The 19,631-nt window shown below is 47.6% G+C and overlaps 1 protein-coding gene across 7 annotated transcripts in view; it reads right to left on the minus strand.

Annotated features, from left to right (window-relative positions):
• Window positions 1-19,631, minus strand: part of ZNF618 (zinc finger protein 618) — a 93,912-nt gene that overhangs the window by 61,778 nt on the left and 12,503 nt on the right. For 4 of the 7 annotated variants that reach the window (XM_039911733.1, XM_029062490.2, XM_039911732.1 and 1 more), the window contains exon 1: window positions 886-1,139. In XM_039911733.1, the coding sequence (XP_039767667.1) occupies window positions 886-1,051 (166 nt within the window). In that variant the 5' untranslated portion in view covers window positions 1,052-1,139. Of the gene's footprint in view, window positions 1-885; window positions 1,146-19,631 lie in introns of those variants that run through there. The other 3 variants (XM_029062495.2, XM_029062494.2, XM_029062493.2) reach the window with 1 other exon arrangement.

Genomic DNA, 19,631 nt, shown 5'->3' on the forward strand with positions numbered 1-19,631 from the left:
GCTTAGAACAGCGCTTGGCACATAGTAAGTGCTTAGTAAGTACCTTTATTATTATCATCATCAATATTATTATTATTATTATTTGGAGTTTCCCCAGGCAGGGTTGCAGGGCTTGGGACAAGTCACCTGTGGTGGGGCATGGGGCCAAGAGGGGAGGAGAGTGGCAGAATGGAACTACTTTCCAGTGCAGTAGCAGTTCAGCCTTGAATAATTCCCCTCACTCCCCTCTGCCAGGACAAGGCCCTGGAAGCTTTGGTTCCAGAACCATTCAGATCTGGCCCCTCTCACTTTACCCACCACTGGGAGGGGCTCTCTGGGAAGGGACACTGATCAGCCTCTCCCAGGGGTAGTCCATTTCCCACTTAACAGTGACATCGCATTTTCAGCAGAGAGACAATCCTATCTGAAGGAAGTTGCTAGCAGAGATGGTTCCCAACGAGAGAAAAACCCAAGAAAGCAATATAAGAGAAAGCTGGAAGGAGGAATGTTGGGAAGGGTGGACATTGGAAGGAAACAGACTCCTGTGTTCCTGGGGAGTGGAGAGGTATGATGTGGCTAGTCAGAACTAACACAAAACCAAAATCAATTCAAAGCCTACCAGAAAGTCACTCAAAAAAGCACTCTTGCTCAGCTCATGTCAGATCGTTTCAGTGGGGTGGTCCCATCTCCAAGAAACCTTTCCAAGTTCCAGCACAGACATCACCTCCTCCAAGGGGAGGAGGGAAGGAGATGTCTGTGCTGGGAGGCAGCAGGGGCTGCTTTTCGCAAGCCTAGGTATGCGGCAAAAGCACAGGACCCATTGACTAAGGCACTTCCAACACTGCCTTGACCCCACCTTGGTCAGGGCCAGAGGGTGACCAGGCATGTGGGCACCCAGTCCCTTACCCAGGGTCTGCTGGTTCCGGACGCCGCCGATCACCACGCAGATCTCCGCCGGCACGTCCCCGCTCCCATCCTTGACGCTCTTTTTGGCATCTTTGGGTTCGTCCTGCCAGATCACTTCCTGGATGTAGTCGTCAGGAATTTCTGTTTTCACCTTCACCTCAGTCATTGTCCCCCGCTCTTCGCACGGTGAGGGGTCCCCTGTAGCAGTGGGGTCGGGGCCCTCGGCCTTGGCTCTCTTAGGGCTCCTCTTTAAGCGCTCCCTGTATGAGGTGGAGAACAACAACACAGGACTTCTCAATGCCAGTCAACGCTCAGACCCAAGCTCCCTCCAGGACCCATGCTGCCCGTAGAGGGAGAGACTCTTTCCACTCTGATAGCACGTCCTGTCCTGCCCTCCTTTCCCAGAAGGAAACTGGGGCAGGGGGTGGTCCTCAGATATAAACTCACTCACCTTTTAGACCCAGAATGCAAAACATTACGTCCATTTCTCAGATAGGAACACCAATGCTCAAGGCAGTTCAGTGATCTGAGAGAGGTCTGGTAATACAATCAAAAGGGACCTGGGGACAGAACCTAATGGCCCAGAAGTCCAATCTGACTTTCTAAGTCACTCTCAAGCCTCACTGCCCCTTGGAGTAAAACATCAAGAGATGATCAGTCACAGCCACATCATTCAGAGTGAATTGTATTTGCCTAATAAAAAGCAGACGGATTCTTCTCAGGGCTGAGAAACTCCCAAAGCCTAATCCTCTAGTCACAAAGGAGGCCCAGATGGCTTGCCAGCTGGAGAGCACATTCACAGTCTGGCCCGTCCTGAGCAGAAGGGAACCCAGGCATGGAGGAATTGGCCTCAGAGGCCGAAGGCAGCCAGAAGATTTGAGGAACCCCCATTTGGCCCCTGTAAGTCGGGGGATCCTACTGAATTTCCATCGGACTCTACTCTCCTGCCTGGCTATGCTTGCCTCCCTAGGGGCTGAAAGGGCAGCAGCTCCTACCTTTCCAGGGACAGAAGTGTCTGAGAGGCCCAAATCCCTGAGATCTGGTTGGAACTATGCTGGCTGGGCTCCCCTGCCAGGGCTAGAGTGCTTGACCAAGTGACCGCAAGCTAAGCCTGGGGCTGGGGAGCCCAGCGTGGCTCTAGGCATCTTCAGGACACCGAGGCTCCAGTCATCGCTCCAGATGAGGTGCTGCTGTAGTGACCTTTCTGGACAGGGAAAAGCACCTTAAGATAGAGAGGCTCAGAAAGGATTGGAGTCTCCAGGGTTCTCAGGACCACAGGGAGGGGACAGAAGAGCCAGGAGACGTGTCCGCTCTTAGGAACGCTTCATATTAGAATCCCCTGGGACAGATCACAAGAGCCAGGTAGAATCACTGTTAGAGGAATGACAAAACCACCCTTACTACATCCATGGGATGATCCCATTCATTCAATATTCATTCAATAGTATTTATTTAGGGCTTACTGTGTGCAGAGCACTTTTGGGTGAAACCATGCTGTTGGGGGGGGATTCCTGGGGCATGAGAAAATCCAAACAATACAGCCTAGAGTGCAGTGATAATCGTAATGACAGTAGTATTTGTTAAGTGCTTGGTGCCAAGCAGTGTACTCACCATAGGGGGAGTCCCACATGGGGCTCCCAATCTAAGGGGAGATGTCAAATTGTACCAATGCCAATGACCTTTGCCTAGTGTGGGTCACTGACACTGTCAATTCTGGAGGAAGTAACCTGGTCCAGCCCTGGAATGGGGAGGGTGGACGGGGCAGGTCTGAATCCACAGACACTGAATCCTGGACTGGAAAACCCACTAGTGACAGTCTACTAAATAGACCCCATGGCCATCGTTGTCCTCTCTATTCTAATAATGATAGGATGATGATGATGATGGTGGTGGACAATAATAACTGTGGTGTTTGTTAAGTACTTGCTGTGTGCTCAGCCCTATGCTAAGTGCAGGAGTAGATACAATCAAGACAATCAGCTTGGACACAGTCCCTGCCCCACACAGGGCTCGCAGTTTACAGGGGAGACGGAACGACCACATCCCCCAAATGCAAAACATTAACCCCGGCAAAGCAATGCAGTCTGTCCAGAGTGCTCCCACCCCTAGAACACAGACACAACACTCAGGGGCCCATATGTTCACAGCAGGGAACTGTCTCAGTGCTGTGGAACAGCATGGCCTAGGAGAAAGAGCACTGGCCTGGAAATTAGAGGATCTGGGTTCTAATCTGGACTCTCCTTCCCCCTTAAACTGCAAGCTCCATGTGGGACTGTGGCTCCACATGGGAACCGATTATCTTATATTTACCCGAAAGTTTAGTAGGGTTCTTGGGGCATAGTAAACATTTTACAAATACCGCAATTATTATTTTTATTGGAATTCACCCAAATTCAGCAGAAGAGCTGGTACTTGAGGGGTTGAGATGCCTGGGCTACCTGGTTCCACTGCCCATGTTCCATCCACTCCAGCCCCCATCGCTCCATCTTTGCCAGCCTGCGGCCAAGCCACCCTGCCCAAAGGTCAATGTACATCACCATCTGAAAAGCTTTAACTAGACCCTGAAAAAAATCCAGCGCTGTATTGCCACATCTGTGGCTGTTACTCAGAAACCTGTTGAGGAGCAAAAGGCCCTGATGTTCTGAAGACCATTCAATAAATCCATCAATCAATCTGAATTTACTGAACCCTTACTCTGTGAAGAGCACCATACTGAGAGCCTGGGAGAGTACGAGTTAGTAAATAAGATCCCTGACTTCAAGGAGCTAACAATGTAGTAGGAGAGATATACACACAAAGCATAAAAATGGGACTTGCACTACCAGACCTCAAATTCTGGTCTCCAAGTCTAACTGACTTTGGAAACCACTGTGGGATCTCACTGCTGCCATTCCTGGCAGGCATTTAGCTGGTCTTCTTGGACTGACCTGCTTGGGACCATTGTTTACCAGGCACTTTCAGAATGGTGGATCTCACACTATAGCAAGGCAGAGCAGACATAATATTTGCTGGGCTCCAGCAAAGAATTAACAACAAAGAAACTCACATCACCTTATCCAAAGAATGCTTAGATCTGACCAAATTACTTGACAGCATCGGTAATCCTGGCTGTTGGCAACTGTCACAATCATCAACAGCACTCACTTAGTGCTTTGTTCAGAGCACTGTGCTTGGGAAAGTACAATATAACAGACTTGGTAGACACATTTCCTGCCCACAACCAGATTATAGTCTACATGGTAAGAAAGACTATTAGAAAGTCTAAGCTGTCTGCGAGGTTTACTAAGAACCTACAATTATTCCATGATGATGACATAGGGTTGGCTGCCTCAGAATGAGGAAACCTTCATTCTGGGTAAGAAGCTAGTGTGGCCTAGTGGCAACAGCACAGGCCTGGGAGTTAGAGGACCTGGGTTCTAATCCCAGCTCTGCCTCTTGCCTCCTGTGTGACATCACAACTTCTCGGTGATTCAGTTTCCTCAACAGTAAAATGGGGTTCAAAACCTGTACTTCCTCCCTACTTAGACTGTGAGCCTCATATGAGTCGGTGACTGTGTCTGAGATGATTAACTTGGATCTACCCCAGAGCTAAGTACAGTGCTTAGCACATAGTGCCAAATACCACAATTATTATTATTATTTTTTATAATTATATTGATAATTTTTTACCTCAAACTGAGTAAAGCAAATCATGTAATAGGGACAGTAGAGTAATAATATTTACCAAGCCCTTACTTTGTGCAGAGCATTGTACTGAGCACTGGGAAAGAGTGTACAGGTGGGAACTAGACACGGACTTGTCCCTCATGGGGCTCACAAACTGAGAGGGGCCCCCAGTCTATGGACTAGTCCTGTTCAACCTATTCTACATAATCCTGCTTGAGGAAGCCCAATGGTATCTGCTGGAAGCTGGATTCAAACTGTGGCTCCAATCCTAGGATGAACTGTCTCACCTCAGTTGCCTGAAACATCACTGAAAGCCCCTGAATGGACACTACATGAGCTCTTACATGCTGATGATGGGCTTCAAAAGCACACACTCAAGAAGATTTGCTCATGGCAATAAACTGATTCCCAGAAACAGTAAAGCATAAAGGACTCACAATCTGTCTGGAAATGGGGTGTGGCCTATTGGAAAAAGCTCAGGCCGAGGAGTCAGAGGACCTGGGTTCTAATGCCAGCTCTATCACTTGTCTGCTCTCACTTCACTTCTCTGTGCCTCTGTTACTTCACCTGTAAAATGGAGATTAAGACTGTTAGCCCCAAGTGGGACATGGACTGTGTTCAACCTGCTTGCCTGGTTCCTCTCCAGCACTAAGGACGGTGCCTGGCAAATACCATTAGGAAAAAAAACCCTTCATACTCATAAAAGTACTTAGTAGAAGGAGCAGTATGTACTGATTGCCCACTCAGTGTGGGTCACAAAATCTCTTGCCACCAGTAGCCTCATCTCCTAACCCAAAATATGGCTAGAGAGAGACCTGAATAGAATTCCATCTCTTACACATCCATTACTCTGGTCCTTTCCACTTGTTAGGCACTACCCCCTTTCAACTCATGGCCTCGATGACCACAGAAGAGAACACTTCACCAGTTCATCGAACGTAAATCCAAACGATATTAATTATATGCCCACATCAGTACAATACTGCCTAAGAGCTGGAAGGTGGTGTTGATGATGTTCTGGAAGACGATGATTGAGTCTCCTGGCGGGAACAACGGACAAGCCTTGATTGTACCCTGTAAAGGAATCGATCATAGCACCAGTGGTTTTTGCTGTGCTGCTTACACTTTCTTGGTCCTGCTAGGACTCCGACTGTAAGAGGGAATATGTGGGCTGGGGCAGGGAATGTGACTGTTTATTGTATTGTACTCTCCCAAGCACTTAGTACAGTGCTCTGCACACAGTAAGTGCTCAATAAATACAACTGACTGATGGACTGACTGTGCGGTGCACACCTAGGAACACACTTATAGCTGAATTAAACTCAGCACAGAACCGATGCTTTAGCATGGCACCATGAACCGGTTAGCAATTGCCTTGGGCTCAATTGCACTCTCTGCCACCCACATTAGATTTCAAGATTCCCATTGGGCCTTTCCACCACGCAGAGTGCTCTTGGTGGATATTTAGCCAAAACCCTTCACCACCAATGGCCTCAACCCAGCAAGAAGAACTGGAACCAGAAGCAAGGTGTTCTGATCCCCACAGCAGCGCTGCTGTTTCTCCTTGATCAACGGGAGATGTGTGGCATTCATTATTGTCATTATATTTATCATTATTACTAAAGTGTATGAATGCTTTATGGGAGCAGAGCACTAGGTGTATGGGAATAATTGTAAATTCCATATAAATTAAAGACAGCCCCTGCCCACAAGGAGTTTGCAATCTGCTTTCCCCCTTAAACTAGAAAAATAACTAGTTTTTAACATCAAAACTAACCTCAAGTTTCCTGATCCAATCCCAGCACCAAACAGAGACCTCTTCTTGTCTTATGCTGTCGAGTCGCTTCTGACCCATAGCGACTCCATGGACACACCTCTCCCAGAACATCCCTTCTCCATCTGCAATCATTCCGGTAGTGGATCTACTGGCTTTAAAGCACTCAATTGGCTTACCCCCTCTTACCTTATCTCACTGATTTCCTACTAGAGCCCTGTCCACACACTTCACTACTCTAGCATCAACTTGCTCAATGTGCCTTGATCTCATCTATCTCACTATTGACTCCTTGCCCATATCTTCCTTCTGACTTGGAATTCCTACTCCTCAACATACAACAGCCCACCACTGTCCCCATATTCAAAGCCTGATTAAAAGCACATCTTCTACAAGAGGGCTTTCCCAAAACCCTCTTTCCCCCTGCGTCATTTTTGCACTTAGATCTGTACCCTTTAAGCACTTGATTAAAGTGCTTATGTACCAATCCATAATTTACCTTAATGTCTGTCTCCCCCTCTAGACTTTCAGTTCCTTGTGGGCAGGGGACATGTCCACCAACTCTTGTTGTACTGTACTCTCCAAACACTGAGTACAGTGCACTGCACAGAGTAAATACTCAATACGTACCCCTGATATTGACTGAACCAGAAACGTACCCAGTATTTATAAAAAGCCAAACTTTGAGCTTCACCAACCCTCTGATCCCCTACAGAGTGTAAGGATAAGTGCTATGGAGGGTGGGGTGGGGTGAGTACCAAAGAGGTTAGGGGGTATGGATTTAAGTGTCTAGCTGATGCAGAAGGGAGAGAAATAGGATGGAGGGATGAGTGATCAGTCAGGGAAGGCTTCCTGAAGGATATGTGATTTGAGTAGGGATTTGAAGACGGAAAGAGTGGTGGTCTGTTCTATTCTATTTAGTTGCCATTGTTTTTATGAGATGTTCTTCCCCTTGACTCTATTTATTGCCATTGTTCTTGTCTGTCCGTCTCCCCCGATTAGACTGTAAGCCCGTCAAATGGCAGGGACTGCCTCTATCTGTTGCCGACTTGTTCATTCCAAGCACTTAGTACAGTGCTCTGCACATAGTAAGTGCTCAATAAATAGTATTGAATAAATGCTATTGAATGAGTCTGTGGAAGAGGGAGTTCCAGGCAGGAGGGTGGGCATGAGCAAGAGAGTGAGATAGAGGCCTCTGAGTACGGTGCCTTGAGAGGAGCAAAGTGTGCAGGCTGGGTTGTGGTGGGAGAGGAATGAAGATAGGTAGGAGGGAAAGAGAGAGAGACCACTGAATGAGTAGCAGGGCACGTTGTAACACCTCAAGAGATAGCAGCCTGAAGCCACAAGACCTCAAATGGAACAGCCCTGGTGGTGGGGAGCTCAAACTGCTCTCCTTGCATACAGACACACACACACACACACACTTTCCTAATTGGAAATTTTTTACTTACAATTGTGTTGCAAAATATACCATCTGTAAAATGGCAACCCTGCCTTCTCTGGGAGTGCTCAATAAAGCCACACTCTAAGCACTGTTTCATGTGGGGTGGGTGAGGTTTTGTTTTGTTTGTTCATTTGTGTGGCACAATTTTCATTTTAAGCCACTTTGACCTGAAATGTTCCCCTGGTAACAGTCCCTGCCCATTGTTTCATGAGAGCCAAGTGAAACCAACAACACATGTCCTCTCGCATGTGTGTTATGCAGTCAGTCAATCATATTTATTGAGTGCTTACTGTTCATAGTTGTTGTTCATAGTCCCTATCCCAAATAAGCACTTGGGGGAGTACATTAAAACAATGTAACAGGCACAGTCCCTTCCCACATCGTGCTTACAGTCTAGAGGGGGAGAGTCCCCAGACACTGAAGCCAAGCACTGCCTGGACCGGCAGACAACAGTTATCCCACAAGACGTCAACCCACTCGTGATCCTTTCCTGATCTGTATCCTGGGGGCTCTACCATGGGGTCCCTGAATTTAGCACAAAAGATCGGAGCCAATGTAGCTATAGTAGCAGTGAGGCCCAGTGGACAGAGTAAGGGCCTGGGAGTCAGAAAACCGACATTCTAATCCCTGCTCTACCGGTTGTGGGACCTTGGGCAATGCACTTAACTGCTCTGGGCCTCAGTTAGCTCATCTGTAAAATGGGGTATAAGACTGGGATCCCCATGTGGGGCAAGGAGTGTTTCCAACCTCATTATCATATATCTATCATAATGCTGGTCCCATAGTAAGCATGTGAAAACATCATGATTATTATTTTTGTTGTGTCACTGCTGGCATCAGCTTCAGTAACTCAGGATGCCCAGTATGAAAGGGAAGCAACATGATCTATTGGAAAGAACACATAACTGGGTGTCAAGAGAAAAAGTTTCTAATCCTGGCTCCCCCACTGGCCTGCTGAGGGACCCTGGACAAATTACTTAACTTCTCTGAGCCTGTTTGCTCATCTGTAAAACAAGGATAAAATACCAGTTTCTTTCCCTCTTAAAACTCCCAGTCCCATGTGTAAAGGGATTGGGTCTGATCTGATTATCTTGTAAATATCTCAGTGGTTAGCACACAGTAAGTGCTAAATAAATACCATCACTATTATTATTATTATTATCCAGGTCTGATGGATGCTCTCTGGCCAGTCCTTGATCCATCAATGGAGAGGAGTTTGATCACTGCTCCTTGAGACCTAAACCTAGGACTGGAGCTGGCTTTCGTCGTTACTCGGCTGTGTCCAACTAAGTCAGAGCATTGTATTTGGCAAACAGCATGGCCAATTTATGGGGAACCAACCCAGGTATGGGAACTGAAGGTCTTATGGAAGTAGCAGACTGCACATTTCCCAGCAGCTGTGGGTAACTCTACACTATAGCCAATACGTTCCAGAATACTTCCTGTGAAAGTGTCCAGGATGCATTGATGGAGAGGAGATGGAAGATCATCATTATTATTATTATGGCATTTAAGTGCTTACTCTGTGTCAAGCAGAGTTCTAAGTTCTAAGAGTTAATTAGGCTGGATTAGGACAGACAGTCCACGTCCCTGAAAGTGGGAGCAGGGTGGCCTAATGGATAGAGCAGGGGTCTGAGAGTCAGAAGGACCTGGGTTCTAATCCCAGATCTGCTACTTGCCTGTTGTGTGACCTTGGGCAGGTCACTTCACTTCTCTGGGCCTCAGTTACCTTATCTGTAAAATGGGGATTGAGACTGTGAGCCGCATGTTGGACAGGAACTGTGTCTGACCTGATTTGCTTGTATGACTCCCAGCTCTCAGTCCCTGCCCCATATTGAGTTTACAACCTTAATCCTCATTTTTTACAGATGAGGTAAGTGAGGCCCAGAGAAGTTAAGTTAGGTTGTGAGCTCAATATGGAATAGGGACTCTCAATGATCAGGTTACCGCTCTCAACTCCACCCTCTCTACTCATCTCAACTCACTCGCCCCCCTTTCCCTCCGCCACTTTTGCTCCACTAACCCACAGCCCTGGTTTTCTGCCTCTGTTCGCCTCCTTCGCGCTTAGGCTCAAGCTGCTGAGCACCGCTGGTGAAGGTCCAAGCACCAAGCCAAACTTAACCATTGTAAATTTATCCTTTCCTGCCTTAACGCTGCCCTCTCCTCCGCCAGGCAGAACTACTTTTCTTCCCTCATTGACGTCCATGCCCATCACCCCCAATTGTTCTGGACCTTTAATCCTCTCCTCAGGACCCCTGTTCCTCCCCCTCCCCCATCCCTCACTCCCAACAATCTCGCCACCTACTTCATCATGAAAATTAACACAATCAGGTCTGAGTTCCCCAAAGTCACCCCTCCCCCTTCTGCCTACCCCCCCAACCCACTCCCCTACTTTCCCATCCTTCTCTGCAGTATCCTCAGAGGAGATCTCCTCCTTCCTTGCAAGTGCCACCCCCTCCAACTGTCCTTCGGACCCCATTCCCGCTCACCTTATAAAAACCATCGCCCCCTTCCCTCCTCCCCTCCTTAACTTCTATCTTTAACCGCTCACTCTCCAATGGCTTCTTCTCCTCTGCCTTCCAACATGCCCATGTCTCCCCCAGCCTAAAAAACTCTCTCTCAACCCCACTTCCCCTTCCAGTTATCGCCCTATCTCCTTCCTACCCTTCCTTTACAAGCTCCTAGAACGAGTCGTCTACACTCGCTGCCTGGAATTCCTTAACTCCAACTCTCTCCTGGAACCTCTCCAATCTGGCTTCCGTCCTCTCCACTCTACCGAGACTGCTCTCTCAAAGGTCACCCATGATCTCCTTCTTGCCAAATCCAATGGCTCCTACTCTATCCTGATCCTTCTCGACCTCTAAGCTGCCTTTGACACTGTAGACCATCCCCTTCTCCTCCACACCTTCTCTCACCTTGGCTTCACAGACTCCGTCCTCTCCTGGTTCTCCTCTTATCTTTCTGGCCATTCATTCCCGGTCTCCTTCACAGGCTCCTCCTCCCCCTCCCATCCTCTAATTGTAGGGGTTCCTCAAGGGTCAGTTCTTGGCCCTCTTCTGTTCTCCAACTTCACTCACTCCCTTGGTGAACTCATTCACTCCTATGGCTTCAACTATCATCTCTATGCAGATGACACACCAATCTAGATCTTCGCCCCTGTTCTCTCCCCCTCCTTTCAGGCTCATATCTCCTCCTGTCTCCAGGACGTCTCCACCTGGATATCTGCCTGCCACCTAAAACTCAAGATGTCCAAAACTGAGCTTATCTTCCCTTCCAAGCCTTGTCTTCTTCCTGACTTCCTTATCACTGTGGATGGTACTTCCATCCTTCCCGTCTCTCAAGCCGCAACCTTGGTGTCATCCTTGACTCAACTCTCTCATTCACCTCACACATCCAATCCGTCACCAAGACATGCCGGTATCACCTTTATAATATCGCCAAGATCTGCCCTTTCCTCTCCACTCAAATGGCTATCTTACTGGTACAGGCTCTCATAATATCCTGGCTGGATTATTGTGTCAGTCTTCTCTCTGATCTCCCTTCCTCCTGTCTCTCCCCACTCCAGTCTATTCTTCATTCCGCTGCCCGGCTCATCTTCCTGCAGAAACGCTCTGGGCATGTCACTCCCATTCTTAAAAACCTCCAGTGGTTGCCTATCAACCTCTGCATGAAACAAAAACTTCTCACTCTGGGCTTCGAGGCTCTCCATCACCTTGTCCCCTCCTACCTCTCCTCCCTTCTCTCTTTCTACCACCCACCCCATAGGCTCTGCTCCTCTGCCGTCCACCTCCTCACCGTCCCCCGTTCTCGCCTATCCCGCCGTCGACCCCTGGGTCACATCCTCCCACAGTCCTGGAATGCTCTCCCTCCTCACCTCCACCAAACTAATTCTCTTCCCCTCTTCAAAACCCTACTGAGAGCTCACCTCCTCCAAGAGGCCTTCCCAGACCGAGCTTCCCCTTTTCCCTCTGCTCCCTCTGCTGCCTCTCTGCCCCCCCCTTCACCTCCCCTCAGCTAAGATGCCTTCCCCCTCTTTCCCTCTGCTCCTCCCCCTCTCCCTTCCCCTCCCCTCAGCACTCTGCTCATCTACTCATTTGTATATATTTTATGTCCCTATTTATTTTGTTAATGAGATGTACATCCCCTTGATTCCATTTATTGCTATTGTTTTGGTCTGTCTCCCCCAGTTAGACTGTAAGCCCGTCAATGGGCAGGGATTGTCTCTATCTGTTGCCGAATTGTACATTCCAAGCACTTAGTACAGTGCTCTGCACATAGTAAGCGCTCAATAAATACTACTGGATGAAGGAATGAATGAATGAATGACTGTATACAACCCAATTTGTTTGTATCCACCCCAGCACTTAGTACAGTCCTTGGCACAAAATAAGCACTTAACAAATGCCACTATTATTATTATTATTATGAATTGAATCCCTATTTTACCAATGAGGAAACTGAGGCCCAGAGTAGTTAAGTTCATTGATTCATTCATTCAATCATATTTATTGAGTGCTTACTGTGTGCAAAATACTGTACTAAGCGTTTGGAAAGTACAATTCAGCAATAAAGAGAAACAATCCCTGCCCACACCGGCTTACAGTCTAGAAGAGGGGAGACAGATATCAAAATAAGTAAACAGGCATCAATATAAATAAAAATAATTATAGTTAAGTGATTAGCCCAAGGTCACACAGCAAGAAAGAGGGATGGGTGGGGGGTGGGGGGAAGGGATAAAGCAGGGGTCTGCTCTGACAACTCTCTGCACAGACAGTTCAAGCTCTACTGATGTGTCAGGGTTTGACTGTGACCTGTGGGGCTGAGAGCTGCCCATTCAAGCCATGCATTTTGTACAGTGCTCTGCAAATAGTAAGCGCTCAATAAATACCATTCTTTGACTGACCCTCCGGACTGCCTAAGCTGCTGGAGAAGAACTGTGGTCGCTAAGAAGTGTTAGAGCCACCTGGGCCCCAAAACCAAACCAGCTCAAAGTCAAGCCCTAGCTGGGCAAGGAAGGGTCCTGGCTCCAACCCCTAATGTCAGGCAAAAGATGATGTTGAGTGGCTCTGGATGATGATAATAACAACAATAATAATAGTATTTCTTAAGCACTTACTATGTGCCAAGCACTGTACTAAGCACTGGGGTAAATAAAAGGTAATTGAGTTGTTCATAGTCCCTATCTCACATAAGGCTCACAGTCTTAATCCCCATTTTACAGATGAGGTAAATTGAGGTGCAGAGAAGTAAAGTGACCTGCCCAAGGTCATAGAGCAGACACGTGATGGAGCTGGGATTAGAACCCAGGTCCTGACTGCAGGCTGTGTCCTATCCACTAGGCAACACTGCTTCCTCTCGGGGAGCATGAACCTAGGCTACTGGAAGAAGGCTGGTCACAGTTTGGGGCTCCTATCACCCTGGACACAAGTCACATGGGTTCGTCCCCTGGACTGTGGAACTGGGATGTCCAGCAGCTCTGTGGAGACTCTCATATGCACAGCAGCCTCTCCCCTCTCTGGCCCGGGAAACATGCTCCAGGTTCCAAACTCTGGGCCCTAACTTGCCTTAGCTACCTCCTCCATGGCTTGGCTCAGGCTAGGCCCAAATTGTCAGCCTGCCCAGGCCTCTCCAGGCCTTTGTTTTCACCAATTCATTCACCAATTCATTAATTCATTCAATCGTATTTATTGAGCACTTACTATGTGCAGGGCACTGTACTAAGCGCTTGGAATGTACAATTTGGGAACAGATAGAGACAATCCCTGCCCAACATCGGACTCACAGTCTAAACGGGGGAGACAGAAAACAAAACAAAACAAAATAAGTCTGGCATCAATATCATCAAGATAAATAGAATCATAGATATATATACATCATTAACAAAATAGAGTAATAAATGATATATACAAATAGGCACAAGTGCTATGGGGAGGGGAAGGGAAAAGAGCAGAGGGAGAGAGTAGGGGGAATGGGGAGGAGAGGAGGGACAGAGGGAAAGGGAGGGCTCAGTCTGGGAAGGCCTCCTGGAGGAGGTGAGCTTTCAGTAGGGCTTTGAAGAGAGGAAGAGAGTTAGTTTGGCGGATGTAAGGAGGGAGGGCATTCCAGGTCAGTGGTAGGATGTGGGTCAGGGGTTGACGGCGGGACAGGCGCGAATGAGGGACCATGAGGTGGTGAGCGGCAGAGGAGCGGAGTGTATGGGGTGGGCTGTAGAAGGAGAGAAGGGAGGTGAGGTAGGAGGGGCCTAGGTGATGGAAACCTTTGAAGGCAAGAGTGAGGAGTTTTTGTTTCAGGTGAAGGTTGATAGGCAATCACTGGAGATTTTTGAGGAGGGCAATGTCATGTCCAGAGCGTTTCTGTAGGAAGATAATCCAAGCAGTGAAATGAAGAATAGACTGGAGCGGGGAGAGACAGGAGGATGGGAGATCAGAGAGGAGGCTGATACAGTAATCCAATTGGGATATTATCAGAGCTTGTACCAGCAAGGTAGCAGTTTGGATGGAGAGGAAAGGGCAGATCTTGGTGATGTTGTGAAGCTGAGACCAGCAGGTTTTGGTGATGGATTGGATGTGTGGGGTGAATGAGAGAGCAGAGTCAAAAATGACACCAAGGTTGTGGGTCTGTGAGACTGGAAGTGCCATCCACAGAGACAGGGAAGTCAGGGAGAGGACAGGGTTTGGGAGGGAAGATACGGAGCTGTCTTGGACATGTTGAGTTTTAGATGGCGGGCAGACATCCAGGTGGAGATGTCCTGAAGACAGGAGGAGATACGAGCCTGGAGGGAGGAGGAGAGAATGGGGAGGAGATGTAGATTTGGGTGTCATCTGGGTAGAGATGATAGTTGAAGCCGTGGGAGCAAATGAGTTCACCAAGGGAGTGAGTATAGATGGAGAACAGAAGGGGGCCAAGAACTTACCCTTAAGGAACCCCCAGAGTTAGTGGATGGGAGGGGGAGGAGGAGCCCTTGAAGGAGAAAGAGAATGAATGGCCAGAGAGATAATGAATGGCTATCCAGGATGGTTCTAAAGGCAAGAAGAAGATGGTTCAAATCAAATCAAAGGAAAAACTTCTTCCTCCAGCTAGGGGGTGAGTCCATTCAGTGTCACACATCCCAGGGAAGGAAGAGCCATCAGCCACATTTAACTGGGTTGGGCAAAGGTGTCTGTACTCGAGCTCTATCAGACAGATTCTGGCCATGGAAGTGGGGCCTGCTAGCAAACAGCAGTCACTGGGCCTTGTTCTCCTAAAATCCATTCTTAAACAAAAATTACAGAGGCCCAGTAAGATTAAAACAGCAGTAATGGAGAGCATTTTAGCAGTAATCAAAGCTATAAACCACACAAATTACACCCCAGAGTTGGAGTGCGATTTTCCACCCAGCTCAGAGGAACAGTGGAAATGCACCATTACTAGGATAAATGCCACCCACCCAAACCGGGGGAAAGCTGGCAGCCTGGGAGCCTCCTGGAGGGTTTCCATGCCTCAGCACAAAGACAGCCCAAGAGTCAGCTTCCCTGTGGAGAGAGGACTTCGGGGAGGGGTCTCCTTAGCCTGTATTTATGTTCCACCTTCTCCCTGGGAACATGGTGCTTTGGGACATTTATAGCGTGTGCTTAAGGAATGATTATGCAGGGGAGTCGGGGCACAGCCGGGCACTCAGAAGCAAAAACCGCTGGCTCCTTTGCCAAGGGCCTCATAAATGGGCCTGAGAAGTGAGAAACAGGCCAACCAAGGTAAAAAATAATAATAATTGTGGTATGTGTTACATGCTTACAATGTGCCAGGCACTGTATTAAGCACTAGGGTAGATACAAGGTAACTGGGTTGGACACAGTCCCTGTCCCACATAGGGCTTCCAGTCTTAATTCTCATTTTACATATGAGATAACTGAGGCACAGGGAAGCGAAGTGACTTGCCCATAATCGCACAGCAGACAAGTGGAGGAGTCAGGATTAGAACTCAGGTCCTGCTGCCTTCCAAGCCCATGTTCTGTCAACTAGGCCATGCTGCTCCTCTTCAGGACAGATTGATGCTGGAAAGATGCTAGCTGGGAAGGGAACATTACTGAAGTTAAAAAAGGGCGTGGACAAGGAAAGTATGGAATTGTTCTTCATTAAAGTCCTTCAGGGCTAGGGTCAAAGGCAGCCAGTGGTGCTTGAGGGTGGCGAGTTCAAATTAAACCAAAGGAAGAACTTCTTCCTCTAGCAAGCGGGTGAGCACATAATAATAATGGTAGTAGTTGTTAAGTCTTGATTATCAGTCAAACATTGTTCTAAGCGCTGGGGTAAATACTAGATAATCAGGCTGGACACAGCCCTGGTCCTATATGAGACTCAAAGTCTACGGAGAAGGGAGAAAAGGTATTGAATCCTAATTTTATCCATCAGTGGTATATACTGAGTGTTTACTATATGCAGAACACTGTACTAAGCACTTGGGAGAATAGAGTTGGTAGACATGTTCCCTACCCACAATGAGCTTAGTCTAGAGGTGAGCTTACCGCCTAGAGGAAATTTTTACAGGTGAGAACTCGAGGCCCAGAGAGTGAAATGGTTTTCCCATGGTCACACAACAGGAAAGTGGCAGGCCCAGGACTTCTGCCTAGCAGGCTTGCATACTTTCCATCAAGCCACACTGCTTCCTTTGGAATCCGCTCCCACAGAAAGTCGTGCAGTCAAAGATAGACATAGAATCTAGAGGAGCTGGTTGAATGGGGGAAAGTAAGAGGGGAGCCGACGGATGTCCAGGAGGATGACCATGCCGCTGTCTGAGACCGACTTCCACTAGGTAACACTCCTAAGCATCTAGCGGAATAAAATAGGGTTGGAAGACACAATCTTTGCCTGCAAGGAGCTGATAGTTTAGTGGGGAAGACAAACATTAAATCTGTTATGGACAGGGTAAATGGCAGAGTGTAAGGGCAAATGGACATGGGTGAGTAGCAAAGAGATGAGGGTATATCGACCCAAGTGTGTTCACTCTGCTGCCCAGATCATCTTTCTACAAAAACATTAAGGGCATGTCACTCCCCCTCCTCAAAAATCTCCAGTGGTTGCCCATCCATGTCCATATCAAACAAAAACTCCTCACCATTGGCTTTAAAGTACTCCATCACCTTGCCCCCTCCTACCTCACCTCACTTTTCTCCTTCTACAACCCAGCCTGCATACTTCACTCCTCTAGTGCCAACCTTCTCAGAGTGCCCTGACCTTGCCGATCTTGCCACCAATCCCTGGCCCACAGCCTGCCTCTGGCCTGGAATGCCTTCCCTCTTCAAATCCAATGAACAATTACTCTCTCCCCTTCAAAGTCTTATTGAAGGCATATCTCCTCCAAGAGGCCTTTGCAGACTACGGCCCACTTTTCCTCATCTCCCACTCCCTTCTGCGTTATCCTGATTTGCACATTCTGCTCTTCTCCACCTTCCAGCCCTATAGTACTTATGTATATATCTCTAATTATATTTATTTGTATTCATATCTGTCTCCCCTACCTAGACTGTGAGCTCAATTTGGGCAGGGAATGTCAATGTTTACTGTTGTATTGTACTTTCCCAAGCGCTTAGTATATTGCTCTGCACACAGTAAGCACTTAATAAATACAACTGAATGATTGAATGAGAAGGTAGAGAAAATGGGGTGCGGGGATGAGAGGTGAGTTAAGAAAGCCTTCGTGGAGGAGATATGAGTTTCATAGAGCTCTGAAATTGTGGAGAGTAATGGTCTATCAGATATGAAGTGGGAGGGAGTAGGGAGCATAGGCCTCCAAGCAATCAGTCCTTAAAAGGTCCCAGCCATTACAGAGAGGCCACTGGAACCAGTCCCAGGCCCAAAGGAGAAGAGACATGGAATAAAGAAACCCTACTAGATAACTCAGGCTATCAGGTCCAAAGGAAATCAGAGAGCCTATAAGAAATATAGAGGCCCAGGCTCTGCCTACCTTAACAATAGGTTTCCTTGGGATTGACGTTTACCTACTCTAGATGGGTCACCTCTAATCTCCACTTTGGGTCACTATAGATTGCAAACTCCTTGAGGACAAGTATCGTATCTACAAATTGTGCTTAGTACGGTCTCCTGCACCCAAACAGTGCTCAGTAAATGCCAGTAAGGAATCTGGTTCCCGGGGTGCTAGGTCAAGACCTAGGTCCAAGGTCTTTCTCATTCCTGATCTGCCAATTCCTTGGGAGAAGCCCAGGCTGGCAGTTCTCATCAATAGTCCCAGGCCCTTTATAGGATGCTAGACTGTAAGAACCCCCTTAGAATCTTGTCTTGGGGTAGGGGGCGGGCCAACCTAATGGAGTGAAGTGGGGAGGGTACAATAAAAGCTCACAACAGAAGCAGGCAAAAGATCTGGGACATGCAGTTGGGGTCAGACATAAAGGAATAGGAAAATGATCTCTAGTTGAGATAGCAGAAGATGGCTCTGCAAATAGGAAGCACTCAATTCCATTGTCTGATTAATTCATCAAGCCTCCCCACAAAGTTGGAAGGTTATAGAAATTCAGGCTGACAGCCTGCTGAAGAGTCTGCGAAGGTGTATCTGCAAGACTTTCTAAGGTTACTGTACTAGGGATCATCACAAAGTGGTCTCCATCTGCCCTGAGACTATAACGGCAGAAGACACAGTAGCATGCAAGATTTAGATTAGATGTAAGACATTTAATGGTAGGCAGGAACATTAAATGCTGGGATAGTAATCCTCCAACCAAAACTCTCTGTGTAGGGTTGGGCTGGTGTGGCCTGGCCAGAAAATGTATCCATTAGCAGTCTCCACTAGCAATAATGATGATGATGATTCATTCATTCAATCATATTTATTGAGCACTTACTATGTGCAGGGCACTGTACTAAGTGCTTGGAATGTACAATTTGGGATGATATCTATGGTATCTGTTAACCACTTACTTTATGCCAAGCACTGTATTGACAGCTTGGGTAGACAGGGTCCCGGACCGAGACAGAATTCACAATCCAAGAGACAGGAGGGATAGGTATCTTAAGCCCATTTTTTAGATGAGGAAACTGAGGCCCAAAAAGTTAAGTGACTTGTCCAAGGTCACACCACGGGCAAGTGGCAGAACTGGGTTAAGCACTTGGGACTCCTGACTCCCAGTCCTGTGCCCTTTCCACTAGGCCACGCTGCTTCTGACTTGATCCACTGCAAGCAATGAAATTCAGCAAACTCCCCATCAATCCCCATCAACTCTTTCCAATCAAACTGGGTGCCCAGATCACTCCTGGCCCACTCTCCATCTCCTCTTAGTCCCGCCCTCTTTATCATCCTGACGACTCCTGAAATCCCACGTTCCCCAGGAATCCTTCCTGGTCTAACTGAAAAGGGAGTGGCGGACTGCCGGTCACCCCGTGGTGTCTAATCACCATCCCCAGCAACCCACTTCAATCACCATCTCACACATGCATCAGCTCCTTAGCTTATGCACAGTGCAGAGACTAGATTTCCTGACGGCATCTGTTCGATGTCTGTCCAGTCAACCCTAGGTCCTTTCTAAGACTGCCCAAGTCCGGGCTGTCTGGCTTGGATTCCAGGATCCTGTCCAAAACCCTTCAACCACCCCTGCAATAGACTCGCACACAGTTAGATGCTTCAGAAACCTTGCTGCTGCTGCAGCTGGGGCTGATGGTGGAGAAGGGAAAGCCTAAAAAGCATTGCCAACAGCAGTATCCTCTTTTCCAGAAATAATACTAAATATTGCTACTAGATGCTTTCACTGGACAACATACTGTATATAAATAGTGGGGTCATTTTAATGAAAATAAATTAAGTTCCAGTCAGCCTCAAAAGGAGCTTCCTAATCTAATAAATAATACTGTTGATGATTAACAATAATAATATTAATAATA

Source organism: Ornithorhynchus anatinus, chromosome 4 (assembly GCF_004115215.2).
Source record: "Ornithorhynchus anatinus isolate Pmale09 chromosome 4, mOrnAna1.pri.v4, whole genome shotgun sequence".
Classification (NCBI taxonomy): domain Eukaryota; kingdom Metazoa; phylum Chordata; class Mammalia; order Monotremata; family Ornithorhynchidae; genus Ornithorhynchus; species Ornithorhynchus anatinus.